This window comes from Dendropsophus ebraccatus, chromosome 9 (genome assembly GCF_027789765.1).
Source record: "Dendropsophus ebraccatus isolate aDenEbr1 chromosome 9, aDenEbr1.pat, whole genome shotgun sequence".
Lineage (NCBI taxonomy): Eukaryota > Metazoa > Chordata > Amphibia > Anura > Hylidae > Dendropsophus > Dendropsophus ebraccatus.
Window position 1 is genome coordinate 38,759,617 of NC_091462.1, and position 21,253 is coordinate 38,780,869.

The window sequence follows — 21,253 nt, forward strand, 5'->3', positions numbered from 1 at the left end:
AATCCTATTGCAAAGGACAACAGCAGCAGATGGTTGCTATTGTTGTCTTTCAACGTGCTGGTAGAGAACGGTCAAGCAATTTTGGAAAATAAGCATGCATGCTTGGCCAAATCGAGAGTGCATGTACATTTACATTTTGCATAGTGAATCTGTAGGGATATGTAAGCACAACTGCATGCTAATAAATGGATCGACCACATTGATTGAAGGAGCTGACCGGTGTTAAGCCCCTATTACAGGGGGTGATAAGCTGGAGTAAACGAGAAATGACCTGCCGCTTGCTCCTTGTTTTCCACTCACTGCCGGTGCTAATACATGCGCCGTCACCAAGCGGGGAAGTGCAGGGGGGCCGCGGGGAGCCCATAGGAGATACACAAAGCGACGGGCAGCAGAACGTTTCTAGGCTGATCGTTGCCGTTTCAGCCTGTTGAAAAACAGCGATCAGCCAACATTGTGCATGTCGGCTGATCATTGTCTTCTATTATACGAAGCGATTATCCTCCGTCATGGCCTTTAGAAATTAAATAATAAATTAAATTCCCGGTAACTGGACCCATGACCTGATGTCCGCTTGTTTTTACAGCCATGGCTCTTGCACAAAGCAGTCTGTGTGTCCCTGAGGGCTTTGTAATAAGCCATCATCAGAAAAGTATTACGGGGTCCAGAATATTTGCTACACCGGTGGCCCCGAAGACCTAGAGGATGTTCTTACAACTTGATCCACCAAAACTGGGTTTTATAAAATTCACAACTCTTCACAGGAAATTATTCATAGTCACTAAAGGCATGACTATGAGTGAATTGTGTCATTTACTGCATGTCATAGTGATGACTACTATAGAGAGAGGGGCATGCCGTATCCTTTGCTCACTGCTTGCTGAATGCAAAATAAATACTTACTAACCAGAAACATACGTCAAAAGTACAGAGAAACTGCTCTTCTACCAAGAGAAATGATTACTGGGACTAGTCTTACAGTTGGCACTGTTCAGACCTGTTACTTATTTAAAAAAAAAATTGGAAACTAAATGACCCCATTATATGTCAATATAAATCCTTAAGGCAATTTCAATGAAAAAAATAAAGACACTCTTTACTTATCTTGGGTCTCTAAGTTTCAATATATAGAAGAAAAAAAAAATCCAGCCAAAATCCCACCATTCCCAGAATACTTTTTTTCCTCCACTGAACGTGTCAATTTAATAAGTTATAAAACAGTGTCTCTAATCAATAAAAGTTGTCCTGCAAACATCACACCTTAATATTGCTATGTTAAAAAAAAAAAAAAGTTATGCAACTTGGAGGCTAAACATTTTTTTGTTTATGAAGTTGTAATAAAAATGGACCACTTGTGATGTCCCACCACGGGTGTTTTATGTCTCTTCTTCGCACCTCTCAAAAAAGCTTCTTACTCCAGGTTGAGTGGTGATGAAGTGCGCTCTAAGGTTTCACCTCTGGATGTCAGTATTTTTTTATATGTATGTTATTATGTATTGCACAGCTGAAGTTAGGAATGGGTTACTGTTTTGTGTGTTACCATGTGCTTTTGCTGACCTATAGGAGATGCTGTCTACTTCTAGCCTGTTATCTCTCTTCTTTCTTTTGCGCACATTCCTTTCCACCACACACAGGGTAGATTACTTATCCCCTGTAGGAAGTAGTTACTTGGTCGGAGGAGGTGTAGTTTCAGTCGGGGGGAGTCTTTCCAGATTCTTGTGGGAGAAGAACACACAGAGCAAACGTCCCTGCTGTAGCCAAGCCAGGGCTTGGGTTCTGCCAGGACCCTCGTCCGGGATAACAGTTTAGTGTTCAGTCTGTTTTAGTTAAGACATCTGTGTATGCACATGCAGGTAGAGACAGCCAATTCTTTCACTATTCCTACTTTATCTAATATGCAGTGCTAAACCCTACAAAGGGAGAAAAATCTGGAAACATTCTGGCCCACGCTGTGAACCAGTCTAAAAAGTGCAGGGTAGTGTCCTGAGACACCAAGAGGAACTAACTGAAGAGGACAAAGCTACTAAGAAGGTGTACATATCCTATTTCACAGTGCAGGTAACTGGGACACCCCCAGGAGCTTAGCTTCACCCAGGTAACCACAAACTGGGGCTTGTATCACCCTAGGAGGACGAGTCACGACAATACCATCTTTGACTGAGCTGTCACAACAACACCAATAAGCCACCATAGAAGTGGCGTCACCAGTAACGTCACCGGTCGAGCTACCACACATTGAGCAGTCTTTAATTACATTCAACCTATGCAATCTAAAACTTAGGGCCCGATTCCACCGGACGATTATCGTTAGCATAATCGTTAACGATTAACGATCTCAAACGACCGCTATTGCGAAAGACCTGAAAACGTTCAATCATTTCCATGGAACGATAATGGTTACTTATGATCGTAATTGCGATCTTTTTGCTTCGCTATTGCGTTCGTACCTATTGCTAACGACCGAACGATGTCTTATTCAATGCGAACGATTTGCGAACGAGCAACGATAAAAATAGGTCCAGGTCTTACAAAGCGATCAACGATTTCTCGTTCGGTCGTTAATCGTTAACTGCATTTCAAGCGAACGATTATCGTTTAGATTCGAACGATTTAACGATAATCTGAACGATAATCGTCCAGTGGAATAGGGCCTTTACAAAAGTCAAAAATAGCTACAGCCAGAAATGGTGTAAGACTAAGTTGCTACTCTCAGGCATAACCTCTTCAACTTCTATATGCTTTTACTGTTCCATACAGAATAGTCTATAGTCTACACGATAGAACATAATAACTACAGAGCGCTCTACTGACAAATCCGGCTTGTACAAAACGGAGAAGACAGCGACCATGTGTTACACAAAAACGTCACTTTACTTTGGTTCTTGTCAAGATCAACACTGAGGAACGTCTGCTATTGTTGCCCTATTTACACCTGTTACTGTTCGATCAGCTGACCAAAACATTGCTCTGTTGTGTAAATACAGCTGGGGTTAATATATCTGAATGCTGCTAGTTTGGTCTGGTGCAGCAACGTCTACATGTGCTTCTCATATACGTATCACAAAGTGGGAAGGTAGGATATGAGCCTACTAGGAAAGTGTTTGGTAGAGTATTAGAGTCCATCTATTAGTTTCCTCTGAGTAGTCACTACAAGTTTCCTTTCTCTTTGAGAAGACACAGCAACCTATTAAATACCAGTTATCCTTATGTGCTCTCGCTATAGTGATGAGCTTTCTCCTGGCATGAAGCTATATACAGTTGATTGATGTGTTCTGTATATAGCACACAGGACAGCTTATATATTCTCTCTGGCCTGCAGGAGAGGTCTGTAATCACTTCAGCAGGGAGATATCGAGCAGGACACAGAATCCAGCTACCAATGGAAACCCCTGACCACCAAAAGCATGATGGGCAGGCACCAAAACCCAGAAGGCAGGGCAACCAAGTTTTGCTGTGATCTAATAAAGCAAACGTACAAATAAAAGAGCAACATTTTTGCGTTCCCTATGGTCTACTTTGTAATTTTTTTTCCCAGTGATCTTACCTCAAAACCAAGGCGATCTTTCTCCTTCCAAAAGCAAAAATGTGTTACTTTCTTATCCCAGAATTCATCTGGCTTCACCACACAAACCAGAGACACCTCGGCTGGAACAACATTCTGAAAATGCAAGGCGAAAAAAATTACATGGTTTATTAAAAGTCTACAGATACCGGTAACCAATTTAGTAGAAATAAAAATAAAGTTAACTATAAACAACACGAATGACTGATCTGCCCCATCGGACGCCTCTCCTCATGAATATAGAGGGGGTGCTTGGCAGTGCTGTCACTCTGGTGCTCATTACTGCCAGATAAATACTCGTTAGGAGGGGTGGGACAATTGGCGCACTGAGGGCTGTAGTCCCTCCCCCAAGGCACCAAATCACCTCATTTGCATATTGAATACATTAAAGGGGTTGGCCACTTTATAGTTAAATAGTTCAGTGTACAGTATTACACTGTATATACTGACTAGGGATGGTCCGAACCCACCGAGGTTCGGATGAACCCGAACGCTCGGCATCGGATTCCCGCTGTCTGCACGCTCCAGGCGGGAAGACCGCCTGGAAAAATGGGATACAGCCTATGGCTATGGCTGTATCCCATTTTTCCAGGCGGTCCGCCCGCTGCACGGAGCGGGCAGACAGTGGGAATCATTACCGAGGGTTCGGGTTCGTACGAACCCGTTCCGAACTCGGTTCGGACCATCCCTAAAACTGACAGCAGCTCCCTGTGTACCACATAGAACAAAAACCATACTCCCCTCCTCCAGGCTGTGCTGCCCTGCTCTGTGGCGAGTCTGTCCATAAGATGGCTGACAAGGAGGAGCATGTGACCATGTCCCACCCCCAAGTGTCCACCACTGATCCTGTGTAAGCCTATGGAGGACACTAGAGGCGGGGCACGGTCACATGCTCCTCTGTGTCAGCCATCTCATGGACAGGCTCACCACAGAGCAGGACAGCAAAGTCTGGAGGAGGGGAGTCTGATTTTACCTCTATGAGGTACACAGGGAGCTGCTGTCAGTATATACAGTAAATACGCTTACTCATACTGTACACTGAACTATTTTACTATATAGTGTCCAACCCCTTTGAAGATTTAACAAAAACTGCACTGAGTAAGGTAAGAAAATGATCTTCATCCTCCGCGTCCCAGGCCCTATGGAAACATAATAACAGTCTCCTAACCTGCCGTTAGTTTTCTTTAAGTATCCATTGTACCAAGTGGTGTGAATCTTGCAGTGGTCACGTGTGTTACTTGAGCATCGCTTACATAGGATATGATCACACACCGACATGTATGTACTAGTTCATGAACTTAAGCTAAGCAAAAGCCGTAATATATTGTATATTGCATTTATAAACCTATAATTATGAATTTATCTGTATTCCCCCGATATGCATTCCTGCCCCTAAATAAACTTCTAGAAGCTACTTATCGCATTCTGAGGAGCAGATATGAGATTATCCATCGTGCCTGCTCCTGAGAAGCGCCAGATAAAACTATCCGACTCTATTAGGCACTTGCCCAATCCCCAGCTGTTTTGATAAAGACTGTTGTAGAAGCTATGAAGAAAAACTTGATATTTCTGCAATTCAGTAAGCAAAAGGAGATTACCGCTCCCCTCGCAGAACGGCCAAAATTTTATATTTTTCCTATAAAAAAAAACTGCAGTCTGAGGGATGAAGGGAAAAAAAATTGAATATGTGATGGAAAAGAGACACAAAGCTCTCGCTGTTCCCCGCAGTTCACATTTCAATCCATAATTCAGCGCCTTCAGCTGGTAACAAAATACAGAGCTGAACTTTACACCAACCTGTATCAATCACTGCGCTTTGTGAAGCACTTAACAGGAGATACAAAGAACAGAGAGCAGGTAGAAGGTATTGTCGGCTCAGGCTGTTCTGGTTCAATAGAAGAAACTTCTGCAACCACAGTGAGGAGGTGTGCCATGCAGGTGTACAGAGTCCACTTCACACAGTATTTTTAGAACAATAACTAGAGCGTGTCTCCTGATCGGTCTCGATCTTTAAGAGAACCCCGCAGAACCTGATCAATTTCTCTATACTGCCACTAGTGGTGAAATAAAGCATTACAAATGGCTTGCTGCAGAGAGCCGTACCTAGTTCAGCAAAAAAAAACAAAAAAAAAAAAACCTCTTTCAAATCTACTAGCGCAAGAGATTTGTAATTAACTTCTATTAAAAAATCTCCAGTCTTCTGGTACTTAGAAGCTGCTGTAAGTCCAACAGGAAGTGGTATATTTTCTGGAAAACAGGACAGGTTTTCTATGGGGATTTACTACTGCTCTGGACATTTCCTGTCACGGATAGAGGTGGCAGTAGAGAGCACTGTGTCAGACTGGAAAGAATACACCACTTCCTGCAGGACATACAGCAGGTGATAAGAAATGGAAGACTGAAGATTTTTTTAATAGAAGTAAATTACAAATCTTCTTCGGCAGGTCCCGGGACGGATATATCCCCGCGGGAAGCCCGGCGCGCGAGCCGCTGAGATAAGTCCGATGCTCATAGAGAAAGAATGGTGAGTCCGACGCTCCATTCATTCTTTATAAGTGTCTGACTCATCTCAGCTGCGTGATCAAGTAAGTATGAGGGGCTCTAGCAAGGGGTCGGGAGCCTGTCACCCCGGCACTGGGGGTGACAGGTCCTCTTTAAAGTGACTCTGTACCCACAATCTGCCCCCTCCCCCCCCCAAACCACTTGTACCTTCAGATAGCTGCTTTTTATCCAAGATCTGTCCTGGGGTCGGTTTGGCAGGTGATGCAGTTATTGTCCTAAAAAACTACTTTTAAACTGGCAGCCCTGTGTCAAACGGCCGTGGCTTAGAGTATCTGTGCCCTAACTTTGCACCACCCCTCCGTCCCTCCTCCCCATCCTCTTCATCATTAGGAATGCCCCTAAAACATTTTCTCCTGTCTGAACATTGCACAGATGTCTTAACGATCGAGCCCAAGTGCCGTGCTGACACAGGTGATGAATAGGAGACAATCTGCCTGGAGCATTCGTAATGATAAGGAGGGAGGGGAGGAGGGACAGAGAGGTTGTGCCAGCCTAATGCATACACAATCTAGGCCACAGCCGTTGGGCACGGGGCTGCCAGTTTAAAAGTAGTTTTTTAGGACAATACCTGCATCACCTGCCAAATGGACCCCAGGACAGATCTTGGATTAAAAGCAGCTATCTGAAGGTACAAGGGGTTTTGGGGGGGGGGGGGTCAGATTGTGGGTACAGAGTGACTTTAATGTTACAATAATATTATATAAAGAATGTTATAAAGAATGTTATAAAGAATGTATTGTAGCCAAGCTCCAAAAAAAAAACAGAAAAAAAAAACACACAGCACAACACCTAGTATATAAAATGACGGCCATGAAATGATTTCTAAAAGCCTATACATAAACATAACGTGTCCGCAGCCTGACCCCCAGACTCCTATTTGCAGCTTTCTAGCGGTATATTTCTATGGCTGGGTAGTAAAAGTAGCCCCATATGTTTCCGGCATGACTTTAGTGGACTCATTGCTCATGAAGTGTTTCTGTGATCATTAAGTTTACGACATTCTGGATTACAGCGACTTGTAAAGCTGTCACGCATAAAAGAGCCGCTGAATGGCATTTCCTTTCCGTTCATATAACCCTCCCACAATATATTACGGAGTGGTTATAAAGATTTCAGTGCCGCTAATAGGAATTCATTAAGAGACGGAAATTTTTGTTAATTGATTTATACATTTTTGTTTCACCTCCTGAATATTAAACGGTTCTTGTAAGGTCCACCCACCGGCATGGGAAATGACCGCGGAATAAGGGTGTATTCACACATGCTGGTTATACTGCATTCTTTGCCCCCATTATCTTAAAAAAAAGTTGCCAAAATCTTGCAAGAAATGCAGCGATAAACCGGCACATGAAAACATACCGGCGTACCTAATAAGGTGGCCGGTGAGTGTATACAGTCCTTCGAGACGCAGGTCCAATCTGTGCCGGATTAAGCTGAACGTACTGCTCCTCAATATGGCCTACAGTATCGCTAATAGTTCATGGATCAAGTAGCTTTATAACAGAATAATTGTGCACAGTGAAGAACAGTAGAAGATAAAAAAAGACAAATGTAGCAATGAAAAGAAAACAGGTTCAGTAATCACAATTATTACAACCCGAGGGGTTTACTTCAAGGGCACCGACGCAAAGTCAATTCTTATACATTAACCTCAAGATGAAACCTGTCATGTTCCTTTAAATATCAAATAACTCAATATTAGGCGACCTATGGCGATTATTGACTTCTTTCATGTGTTTGCGGTGCTGCCGCGTGCGGCCTCCGAGCTGGTCATGGAGATTTTTTTTCACTAGAAGAGAAGCCTCGGGGCAAAGAAAAAGCATTTTATCTTAATTGCTGCTATGGGTTATGTGCAGTGAGTGACAGGCGTGGTGGGAGCTGCAGCGGGGGCCCCGTGCCGTCTCCATTTATCCACCTTTATCACTGCTCGGTGCCTGAAGCTAGCGCGGGAAGTGAAGTCGCTGACATTACAGTGTGGTTTCCTTTTAAGAACTACCAGGTTAGACGCTAATCATGGAGGTGACTTCTGAACGAGAGGAAGGAAAGGCGACTGAAACACAGTGTGGATTTAAGTCTGTTTTCAGGTTGAGGTTATAGTAGAGAGTACAATAATAATAATAATAATAATAATAATAATAGGAAATATATGAGATTCTCTAAGCTACTGGGGGTACTACTACACAACCTCATCTCTAAGTAACTATGCAACAGCCTATTCTAAGAGGAATCACATGACCAGCACCATGCTCTTCTACAACCTGCCATAGAGTCATCTAAGGGGTCTGTCAGTGGGTGTATGAGCCTTAATTTTAAGGGGTGGTGGAAACAAAATAAAGTTATACTTATTCATCCCGGTGCCCCTGCAGCGCCACCGCTCACTGTCACCCTCCAGTCTCCTGTATCTCATGGGTTCCTGTCCCTCGTCACGACCCAGCAAGAACTATCTGCTTGGCCAGTAAGTGACTACTGGGTTGTGACGTCATAGGACTGAGAGATACAGGGGACCGACGTGTAACCTTGAGTGGTGGCGCTCCACTGCGGGGGGACCGGGACAGGTAAGTATCACCTTATTATTCTGTTTCCACCACCCCCTGCCCTGTTTTTTTTTTTTATAATTGCCCAGAGTTCTCCTTTAAAGAAGATTGGGTCCCCCCCCCAATTATGTTTTGATATGATCAAGGAAGGTAAAGGATATGATCTGTATAGCCATAACATAAAGGTTCCCATGCACTTTATACTTTTTGTCAGCGGAACCCACCACTTGCAGCAGGTTTGGACATTGGTATAAGGTGTATAGGGCTCTCCACTGACAGATAATGTCCGTTGAGATGTAAAATGACTGCCTGATCCCGTTGTTTTCAGGGAGGTATGCAGTGGTAAGAGCTTTGTGACTTAACCCTCTGCTCCCCATTGAGAACACAGGAATGCTGGGCTCTGCTTAATGTTTCTGTGTATGGGGAGGATGGAAGAGATAACTCATGGCCAATCAGTTTCTGGAGGTGTATGGCCACGATACAGTTAGTGATAGGGTGGTGTCTTGGATTAAAAATAAAAAGGTGGTCTTCATAATTATAAGTTGAGATCCCTTAAAAAAATAAATGTGAGGGGGTGAGGGGTAAAACCAACCAACTAGGATGCAATCACTCTCAGTGGGAATGTTATCAGCAAATAATGCGCTTGAAACATATGTTTTATTTATTTAGCGTCAATTATTTATACAGCCTCGATATATATTCTGCCGACATTATACAGGGAAAATAATCACTCGCATCAGTCTCTGTCTCTCCACGGAGCACAATCTGATTTTCCATAAATGTGACATACACAGAGTGACACCACCATAAAGCCCGAAGCAACGCAGATGAGCGCGGGGGATAACTTACAAACTCCACGCACACGTTGTCTTTATGAGGAATAATCCTGTGCGGAGAATCCAACATCAAGCTATGCAAAGGCGGCCCTGCACAACACCGGTCTACTGATCTGTAGCTGGTCATACTAGAGGCTGTATGGTAGCATCTAAAGATGACCAGACATGAGACTTCCGTATGTCACATACATTGATTCCACCATTTGTATCCATAAGAAATCAGACAGGTTGGAGCTTTACAGCTATTCATATCCTTCTGTCTATAGAAATAACACTCCTTTTAGTTGACAGCTATGTTGCCCAATTCCACCAGGAACATATATGGACAGATTTATTTATTATTTTATAGACCACCACAGTGTCTTCTCATTGCGCATCATGGTCCCATCTTTTCATCCAGCCCTCCACATAATGTAGAGGAAAAGATGCTTCTTCAGGCCAGGTCACCTTTCTCCATTGCTTCACAGCCCAGTTCTGATGTTTATGTGCCCACCGCAGTTGCTTTTAGTCTTGGCCCAATGCATGAGCATTCTCATAGGCCCGGCCTGAGGCTATGCAGGCCCATATTCAGCAAGCTGTGATGTCCTCTGCCTTCCAACAGGAACTTCTTTGAGCCATCTGTTCTATTGTACTTCTTCCGTGTGACTGGATCAGACAGCCAGCCTTTGTTCCCTTATTTTGGTAAAACCCAATGTCTACTGGGGACACCCCATAAAACCTGCTCTTACCCAGTCTTCTAGGCATTATATTCTGGGCCTTGTCAAATTCATTCAGATAAGTCAAGAAATGGCTGTTTACTTGCCGTCCGATCACTCTCGCTCCTTGACAGACACCATTGTCATAAGATACTTTATATTATTCTCTCCATCCATTACTGGCTTTAATGTTCCGTCTGATATATGACAACACTTACACAGCACGTCTAGCATTACTTACAGACCTAAGGCTATTCTGCTTTGTAAGAATGGACAAAGTAACCTGACACCGGGGAGCCGTCTGGTGATGCCCTGTATGTTATGCTGGGTCTGCAATTCAAAAAACAGCAAGGACCTCTATCTGCTGTATAACCGGATGAAGAAAATAGTACATCGCTACTGACTTCATCCCAAACAACTAAAGGGCCTATTACACGGGTTGTCAGAGGAGCAAACGAGCGCTCTCAGCGCTCGTTTGCTCCTCGTTCCCCGCTCGCTGCCACCGCTATTCAACGCGGCTGCAGCGAGCGGGTGAGTGCGGGAGGGGGCGGCGGGCAGCCCATAGGATACAGCAGCGTCTGCTGCCGATGCTCCTATTCAACAGAGCGACGGCAGCAGATCGCTGCTATATCAGTCGCTTGTTTTTCAACATGTTGAAAAACAAGCGACTGCAACGATCAGCCGACATGAACGATGTCGGCTGATCGTTGCACTCTATTCCACGGGACGATTATCGTCCGCAGCGGCCGATATCGGCCAAATACAGACGATAATCGTTCCGTGGAATAGGGCCTTTAGAAAGAAATATAAAAGATGGATTTTCTATACTTCTGTTTTATTGCGGTTTTAGTTATGTGCTCTAACGTAAGTTCTGTACATAGAAGGAATCAAAGATGTGGAGTGCTCCATTCATGTATTAAATCTTTTCAGCTTCTCCTACTGCATTTACACTGGTGGCAATGTTGTATTAGATGGCTCCTACAAAAACCCTGTGTCCCACCAACTTTAAAATCTGGAGGCAGAAGGGGATGGGTGTGAAAATAAACAAGTTAACTCACCCATGCCTCGTGGCACTGCCGGTTCGCCACCGCCGAACGTCATCTTCTGCAGGAAACAGGGTACGGCACATACCTGGCTTCTGTTGCAGTAAAGTCACAGCAATTGCCTGCTCAGCCAGTCAGTGACTGGGGTGGTGTCCTGCCCCAGTCACTGATTGGCTGAGTGGGCAATCACTCAGCCGGGGTCGTGACGATGCAGCTAGCAGAGCTGAAGTTCCCAGGGTGCGGCACTATGAGGCACAGGGGACGGTCGAGTTAACTTGTTTGTTATTTTCACACCCACCCCCCTGCCTGCAGATTTTATAGTTGGTCGGAATTCTCCTTTAATCTAAAAGTGACTGCATTAGGTCCATTTCTGCATTTGGTCAACTAAACTACAGCAGATGTATTAACCTGGGGCGATCATTCTGTGGCTGAAGGAAAGGGATGGTGAAAAAAAAAAAAAAAAAGATATGGTGGGTAAGCTCATATGGGTGTGCTCATAGTGTGCAGATGGGTGGTCAGCCTCACTTTAAGTGTGAACGTCATCTTCAGTAATGGAGAAGGATATAATAAACACAAGTTAAGTATAAACTACTACCAATAGAAGAAACAAAAAACAATCCTTTACCTGGAGCATGAGGACCACAGTCTTCACTACATTCCATTGGGACTTTCTTCCGTCCACAATGACCGTAAACCCTCGGGCTTTACATTTGTCACTGGAAAAGAAAAAAAAACAAAAAACAATTACTTACAAATCTGAAAGCAGCTCTGAAAGGATTCACATTGGAACGTAAATTATTATTATCACGTAAGTAACAGGACGCGGTTCCCTGTAATGGAGAAGCATCTAAGGCTGTTCTGCTCACTGACACTTTTACTATTCCGGACACTGCGAAAAACAGAACACGTTGTTCTGCAATGTTCCAGGAGCCATCTGCAACATATTGTCTCCTCTGGAGGAGCAGAGTACTGTACATCTGGTCGCAGAGAGGAAATTAACTGAGTGTAAGGGCTTAGTATACTGCGCAGGTTGTCTGCTATAGACACCAACTTTTTAATCTGCACGAGGCGGCATATACATAAGATGGAGGTGGATGGTAGGCCGAGAGGAACAAATGCAAGGGTCTTCAACATTTCTTTCATATTAACTAAAAGAAATAAAAAAAAAAAAAAAACTTTTTTTTTTTAATGAAATATGAATGTGTAACGTAAGTACAACCAACATTCATTTCATTGGGTCACACAAAAAGCAGCCTCAATTCCCTGGTTTCTCCATATTCTTGCACCTAAAAATACAAAAAGCAGCCATTTCCTTACATTCTGTGAAGAACTATGGCCTCATCTTATTTTGTACCAGGATGTACGTTCATCCTCTGAGATCTCATTTGCGAAATCTCACTTGAATTTTTTATTTTTTTTTACAAACATAATGAGGGTCTGATGGCATAAATAACCTTGGTGCCCATCTCTGCTCACATTTTGTTTTGCGTATAAAAGAATAAAAATCATTCCATTTTCTCCCCACTCTCCATGTGGCTTCTCAACATAACCATAACGCGATATATAACACTATAATACCATACATAAGAACACTATAATAACACACATAAAACCATAATAACATATATAACAACAATATAATAGCTTACATAACACTAATACCATACTACTATGAATGACGTGATGGTTAGGGAAGCCTGAAAACCCATTTTGCACCAGGGCCAGATTGTAAAGCTACAACTAACCTCGAAAAATAAAAGGGAAAGTGGTTCTGCATAGTGACATCCACGATGCAAGAAGCCTGACATCAAGACACTGTGTGCTATGTGACATACAACATCATAACCCTGACTAAAAGCTGTCAACACAATAAAAGTTGGGGATAGAGAGAGGTGATTTTATTTTCCTATGTAATCTGGGCTCTAAAGGTGCCAACAACTGTTGGTTGACAATTATATCTAGTGACCACCTGATATACATGAACCTTCAGCATGACCGAACGTCCATGTTTCCTCTATAGGAAGGCAAGCGGTACTCACTCTGGCATCACTTATCCCCCTTCTTGGGAGATAAAGCCCATGAGGATGAGGTGTTTCTCCTTAACTGCAAAATCCCAGCACAGTTCACAGAGTGGGTGTCTACATGCAGGCATAGGTACATAAGTAAGGAGTAAATAGGCGGAATGTTGCTGGGCTTTTGCAGCCCAGAGGAATGGCCATGGGCTTTATGTCTTTATTTGCATAAAACTTCTGAAGCTTATATCTCAGCACTGGAGCGACAGACTGCAACAAGAGTTATATCTCAGGGTAACAAGATCTTTTGAACACTGTCTTTACTTAAGTCAGCAAAAACCTGCTAACAGGTCTGCTTTAAAATATAGATAGTAAAACTAAAGATTAGAAAAAAAAAAAAACATGTTAAACATAAAAACTGATTTAAAACGGTTATCTAATAAAGAAAAGTAAAAAAAAAAACTGACAATTTCTTCCAAAAATAGCACCATACCTGTCTTCAGGTATTATGTAGTATTGCAATTCCAGTCCATTTACTGTACTTTAATGGAAAATATATAAAACATGAAAAAATGGGAGGAGGGCACTCAATAAAAGCAATAAAAAAGTCCAATATTTGTAGCTTGCTACATCGGATGGCTTTCCACACCAAGACCCTCTTGCTGATTGCTACAGCTGTTTCAAGCTTCTGCACTTCTACAGGTTGCCTGTAGAAGTGCGGAAGCACGAAACAGCTGTAGCAGTCAGCAAGAGGGTCTTTGTGTGGAAAGCCATCCGAATATTGGACTTTTTTTTATTGCTCTGATTAGGGACGGTCCGAACCTGCCGAGGTTCGGGTTCGGCTGAACCCGAACGCTCGGCATCGGATTCCCGCTGTCTGCCCGCTCCGTGCAGCGGGCGGATCTAGTGGGAGGACCGCCTGGAAAACTGGGATACAGCCTATGGCTATGACTGTATCCCAGTTTTCCAGGCGTTCCTCCCGCTGGATCCGCCCGCTGCACAGAGCGGGCAAACAGCGGTAATCATTGCGAATGGTTCGGGTTCGTACGAACCCCGTCTGAACCAGGTTCGGACCATCCCTAGCTCTGATACAAAGAAAATAAGGTTGAAGTGAACTATAACGGTGAGTGCCCTCCTCGCATTTCTTCATGTTTTATATTAACCATTGGACTCATTTTCCAAGAGTGAGGTGCACCTGTATTTCACAAATATCCCGCTATCTCTACCACCTCCTCGTGTTTGCACAAAAGTGAATTTGTCTGTTTGTAGGGCCAGCCGCTATCTCTTGTTGCACTTATTTTTAATGGAAAAGAGCTGCAATACTACACACAACCCGAGGACAAGAGTGGTGCTGTTTTATAACAAAATCTGTTGTTTTTCCAATCCTGGATAACCCTTGAAGCATTGATTATTTTCTGATAACACAGAGCTGAGCCTGGGATACGACATTGCAGACGCTTGCTGGTTGTGTTGTAGGCAGCGCGCTCCTCGTCATCGCATGCAGTTGTGTAACCTCCTTAGCTACAGTAAACCTCCCATCCTCCCCGCACTCTATGACTGCAGCTGGAGTCCCGAGGGGTGTACTGTTCAATGTCATCTATAATAGTAAGGGGATAGAACCTCCTCTGCCAAGATAACACGTAGAATCTCTGAATCCGTAGTGACCATATAAAGACAGGAGACTATAGGGATATTACACTATCGTGACTAATATCCTGTATTATTTCCTGCAGAAGGACATTAGTTCTAATAATATAAAATATTACATTCAGTATCTGATGATATCCATATGTCACATAGTCATTAGACTGTCCTGACAGTCACTACACTACTCTCACTAGACACAATTATAACCTGTACATAGCACAGACATATAGTGTGACACTTACTGTGAGTAGGCAATGCTCTGTGAGCTCAATAGCCCTGATTACAGACTGATACACTACAGAAAACTGTCAGTGTGACTGATGCCGCCACTGCTGATGCTTAGCGCTTGCAAAGCATTGCCTAGACCAGATACACTTCTGCAGAGACCAGGGCTAGCTATGAACTGGTGTGCACTCTCTGTATGTATATAGGAGTATCCTGATTGCATGATGGCATAGTAATATCCTGAAGATGGTGAGAAGCTAAAACATTAAATGGAGAAAAACCAATGGCCATTTTGTGCAAACACATACATTGTCGAGGCCTTGACAAGGAAACAAGGAAAAACTCCCTCTACTACCTGTGACCATTGCGGAATTAACAAAAATTTACTGAGTTTCCTATTACACTGCCCGATCAATAATGTAAACGAGTGGCGATCTGCTTGATCGGTGCTCATTTACTGAGCCTATTACATGGCTCAATTATCGTTTATCAAGGGCGATGTCCGTGCAGCCCTTGTCCTAAAGTGTCATACATTACCTGTCCACACTTCTGGTCTTTTCCTGCCCTCTGCTTTCTTCCCAGCACCGTGCGCTGGAGCTTCTCTGAGCTGACAGGCCGCTCAGCCAATCACTGGCCACGGTGGTCCCGGCTAGTGATTGGCTGAGCGGCCTGTCAGCTCAGAGAAGCTGCAGCACAAGATGTTGGGAAGAAAGCAGAGGGCAGGAAAAGACCAGGAGCGTGGACAGGTAATGGATGAACAGTTTATTCAATCATAAGCAGTCACCTGTGCATTGCTATTACACGTAGCGATGCGCTCCATACGTCCGATGACCTTAGGTCTGGACCTATAGAAACGATCAGCCGATCATCGTTTCATCGTCTGATCAATGTCTCTATTACACAGAGAGATAATTGACCTGATTCGCCCAATTATCGCTCTGTGTAACAGAGCCATAAGAATGGTGAGTGCTATGGCTTCATCCACAACCATTCAATATAGGGACATTAGTGCTGCGGAAGGTGCGTGTGACAGTAACTGTCAGGTGTGATGTGCCGATACTTCCTTATCCTTGGACTCATTTACATTTCTAACTCCGCTGTTGACAAAACAGTGTATCAGAAAATATTTTGGTTTTGGCTACACCCAACCTATTGCTGTATCATATCTATATACAAAGCATTACTGTTTAACCTATCAATCCAATACAATAAGATCGTTTGTGGATAAATATGGCAGCCACCCCGGCTACGTACAGGCTGATCACTGCCAAAGCCTGAACAAGTCCATCCCGGTGATCATATAAAGGGTTAACAGACCTACTCTTTTACTGTTTTAATCCTGAAGTCTGGTTTTAAACAAGAAAAAAAGGAGGCCTGCTGAACAGTGCCTGACCACAGAACACCGCATAGAAGGCTGGATGTGACCGGCGCTAAAGTTCACTATAATTTATTCATGCCAGAGGTAAAAGTCACCTTGGGATGCTGAGCAGGTAGTCCAGGGTGACACTCAGCTCATCCATATTTGTCTGTTCGGAGCACAATGGGATTGTCAGAATGAGGCCGCTTCTTCTGTCCTTTCCGCCTGCAGAAAGAATGCACAGTGTTAGCAGCAGGAAGGTGCCCTTTAAGTCTGCCGGATCACCTAAATAGAGGGGCCTTTATAGGAAGAAAGAAAGAACAGCTCGCCCTGTAACTAAAGGAAAAGTTATCCGCAAAAAGGCATAAGGTCAGAATACATAATGTATAGAATAATAATAAAAACTTCAAAAGAGGAACATTGAAAAGCAATATCCCTATGCAACTATGGAGAGGTTATTATCAGTATGAACATAGAGAAACAATAGACAAGTCATACGACTGCAGGTAATATATCCAGCTTCTTAAAGGCTTCGAAAAAAACATGAAACTTTTTACCAAAAGCAGCACCACTCTCGTCCTCAGTTTGGGTGCGGGTTTTACAGTTCAGTTTCTTTTTAAAGTGAATAGACTGAATTGTAATACCACAAATAACCAGAGGACAAGGGAGGTGCTGGACATTTTTGCAATGCGTTTTTTTTCCACACATGCATCCGTTTTTATTGCAGAAAACGGATGGAAAAAAACGGATGCATGTGTGTGCATCCCTTTTGATCTGTTTTTCCATTGAATTCCATTATTTAAAAAAAACGGATCCGTTTTGATCTGTTTTTTTTTTTAACGGACACAAAAATGAGGTCGACTACGTTTTTGTGTCCGTTAAAAAAGAAATGGATCAGTTTTGATTTTTTTTTTTAATAATGGAATTCAATGGAAAAATGGATCAAAAGGGTGCACACACATGCATCCGTTTTTTACCATCCGTTTTTCCGCAAAAAACGGATGGAAAAACAGATTGCAAAAATGTAGTGTGAACCCTGTCGCTGGGAACCCTGGCCATGACTTGTAAACTGGCACTACACAGTGCTTAGCCATGTTTTTCCCAAACACTGGGGTTCTTGGTTTACATGCCACCAATGACAACATTGGCAAGGAGTTTGTACGTCAGAACACGCACTGATTGGGTGTATTTGGAATTTAGGTTGTGGGCCTCAATGGGGACAGGAACCAAAGTAACTATGGAACATTAAAAAAAAAAAGCAACTCAATCTCCCCTGCAGCACCACCATGGGCAATATGAGGTATAAGGCTATGTTCACACTATGTCGCGGAACAGCCGGTCTGAAAAGATCATCCCAGCCGGTACTGCAGTGACCTTGATCTTTAGCACCGGTTAGTTGTGATGCGGGCGCATCCATGCTTGCCTGCCTCAGAACTCCCCAATGCACACTATGGAGCGTGCGGCCGTAGCTGATCGCGCCATAGTGGGCACTGACAGGGTTTTCTGTGGCCGCTATTCCCGGCCAGAGTATCTACTATGTGTAAACATTCCGGCCGGGATTGCCTCAGAAGGTAGCACTACGTAAGTTCCGTGGGAACATAGCCTAAAGGTGCTTTCCAATAAAAATCCACGGTGTACTTCATATGCCGATTTGTAATCAGTGTAATGGAAAACAGTCAAATATAACTTAATAAAAATGACAACATGTAGACGAGAAGATAATGGGAGCCGCTAAATTAGGCTAAATCTGTGTCAAAAACATCCATCAAACAAAATGAAAATCCTCAGCAGAAATGCAAGAGTGTGCCCAAGATCCACAAATTAATACAAGGAGTTATTTCTACAACACATACATAGATTTTATTAATACAACTATGAATGAGGAAACAAAAAGGAGAATATGATTCCTCCATCATTATGGAGTATTAAAAAAAAAAAAAAAAAAAAAAAAAAAAGACGTGCAAATCCATCCATGCTTACACATACAAAAACTGAAAAGTAGTTCTTAAAGGGGTTGTCTGTGTACATGCTCCCATTCTACACCATTAAATGCAACAATTTAGATGCTGGATTTCCAGACAGTGAGGCTAACTATACCCGACTGAAGTTGCTGATCCCAGGCTGTCAGCTCTTCATAATTTCAAAACGTTGGGTAACTTGCTGTTCCCTCCGGCTATGGAAGCTCAGCATAGCCAGTATAGAGTCTAAGCTGAGCTTCCATTTCTGTTGGGATCGGCACATCACCGGATGTTGTGAAATCGATAGCAGTGGCAGAGAGCAGGTGACCTGGAACCCAACATATGGGACAGGTAAGTATGTCTCAATGACATGTCATCCACATCCCCGGCAGCATAGCTAAATATCTTTTTATTCTGGACATCCCCTTTAAGCATGTGCTACGATTGGAGTTTGAAATGTGTAAGCTCAGATGGATTTGCACTCCATGTTTTATCCATGTTAGAATAAAGACTGGAGGAAAGAGGGCGCCTAATTAAAATTGTAACAATAGCAAACTAAGAACTCATTCCCAATCATGTCACATGCTTTAGAACTACTCTAACCCAAGACTACTTTTTAACCCAGGAAAATCTTCTCAAAAGTCAGGGGTCGTCTTATACGCTGGGTGCCATCTTATAGGGCAAGTGCTGAAAAACTTCAAAACTGGACTGGGGAAACTACAGTCGCCACATATGGTGGTGGGAGCTGAAGAACGGCCGCATCCACGCTACATGTGGCGACTGTATGAAGGGCAGAGCGAGCTGCAGGCGTCCAGGGTATGAAAAAAAAGAGATACGGTAGAGTGGCGCTGTGCCCAGAAAAACACACCTCTTTTACCCGTTAGGCCCGCCCTTGTATCCTACCAGTATTACTTTACCTCCTTCTCTGCCTCTCAGATCTCGCTGCTGTCTGATGTTTTAGGGTAGCTTCACACGTACCGTATCCGGAGCGGATTTGACTAAATGAATGAACACCAGCATCAAACCTGCACCATCAAATCTGCTGCGGATCCGCAGCAGATTTGATGGGCTAGACTTGATTAGCTTTAAATCTCCAACTTCAAATCTGCGCCATCAAATCCGCTGCGGAACCTGTATGTGTGAACGAACCCATAATTAAATTTTTATTTGGTGTGCCTTGGATGAGGGGTAGTCTTATATAGCGAATATATCCCAAACTCTATATTTTAACTGGAAAAGTTGGGGGTCGTCTTATACGCCGGAAAATTCAATACTTTTAGCTTGTAATGCGGAAGCTTGGATGGATTGGCACTCCTTACTTTACTCACTGGTTGGAAAAAAAACAAAACCTTTTTTTTTTCTTTTACTAGATATCTTTTGGAGGAAAAAAAGGTCTGTAGGGTTTTTCTCATATCCCTAGAACAACACAAATGCTTGGACACCATGCAACAATTTGGACCTGGGCACCTTCCTGCATTCACAGGCAGTAAGCTGACTTAATACTGATGCCATTTTTCTTTCTTTTTTTAATTTTTAATTTTTTTTATGCCTATAATTAAATTTTTAAAGGGGAATAATTTTTCAAACTCTCTTAGTATCTGGAAGCTGGAGTATTTCTGATGCAAAAAAAAAAATGCTACAGAAACCCCCCCAGCAAAACATCAATGTTGAAACTGTAATTATCTTTCCTTTCGATTGTCATCGGAATGTATAATGTTCTGCGAGCAGTGGAAAAAGTCAGTGCATTTCAGAGTATTTTCCTATAATATAAGCTGTAGATTGAGGCAATCTGGCACTAAGAGCCACACTGGATAACCGCTGTTATTGGGCTGTTAACCTGCATCTTTAATGCGGCTGCAGCCAGAGCGGACCGCTGGCGGGTTTATTATCAGAGATGTCAGGTAATGTTCCCTCCACAAGAGCTTCTGGGACTGGAACCCGCTCTAAATTCTTCCTGAAGGGCATATGAAACTGGCTCAATGAACATAGTAAAAATCCTCATGAAATAAATTGCAGGTGCAAGTGAACCGGCATGGAAAGAAATATGGCAGCCAGCCTTGGCAGTCCCACCGCAACCACTGCCAGCTATCATTCCTTTGTGATGGTGTGAAGTTCATTGAATAAAGCAAAGAGAACGCCTGGATGCTAGTCAGTCATCTGCATGGCCGCAGATGGGCTGAAAGCTACACACCGCTATTCTACACCATGAAAAAGAGCGAAAGTAAGTGTGTGCTAGAGGGAGAAAGACAGGGTGTTAGGTGGAGAGGGCGCTAAAGAGGGCGCTAAAGAGATAGAGGGGGGGAGCAAGAAAGTTCTACTTAGCTAGACAGAGGGCATGGGTGTTAGAGAGGACAATAGATAAAGAAAAAGCAATAAAGAGAGTGGGTTCTACAGTAAAAGGTGTGAGAGAGTGGGCGCTTAACCGAAAGTGAAGGGGGGGGGGGGGACAAAACATAGTGAGAGAGAGTGGAGTAGACAAAGGGTGGGTTTACACAGAGATTTATCTGACAGATTTTTGAAGCCAAAGCCAGGAACAGACTATAAACAGAGAGTAGGTCATAAAGGAAAGACTGAGATTTCTCCTCTTTTCATATCCATTCCTGGCTTTGGCTCCAAAAATGAGTCTCTATGTGTAAAGGCACCATAAATCCCCTATTACACAGGATGATCTCCAAGAGTAAGCAAGCACCAACCCGACAGCGAGTGAGTTTCCCAGTATTAGATCCAGCTTTTCCCCGGCATCTGGGGTGGAGTGGCAGGGAGTGGAGCAGCGCTGAAAGACTGTGGAGTGGAGCTCTGATCAAACAAAGCGCTTCGCTTCATTG

At 43.3% G+C, this 21,253-nt stretch overlaps 1 protein-coding gene across 2 annotated transcripts in view; it reads right to left on the reverse strand.

The window, feature by feature from the left end:
• Positions 1-21,253, reverse strand: part of SESTD1 (SEC14 and spectrin domain containing 1) — a 112,831-nt gene that overhangs the window by 53,949 nt on the left and 37,629 nt on the right. For both annotated transcript variants that reach the window (XM_069985178.1, XM_069985177.1), the window contains exons 3-5: positions 16,587-16,695; positions 11,855-11,945; positions 3,542-3,655 (exon numbers count right to left, since the gene is read on the reverse strand). In XM_069985178.1, coding sequence (XP_069841279.1) covers positions 3,542-3,655; positions 11,855-11,945; positions 16,587-16,695 — 314 coding nt within the window. The remainder of the gene's footprint in view (positions 1-3,541; positions 3,656-11,854; positions 11,946-16,586; positions 16,696-21,253) is intronic.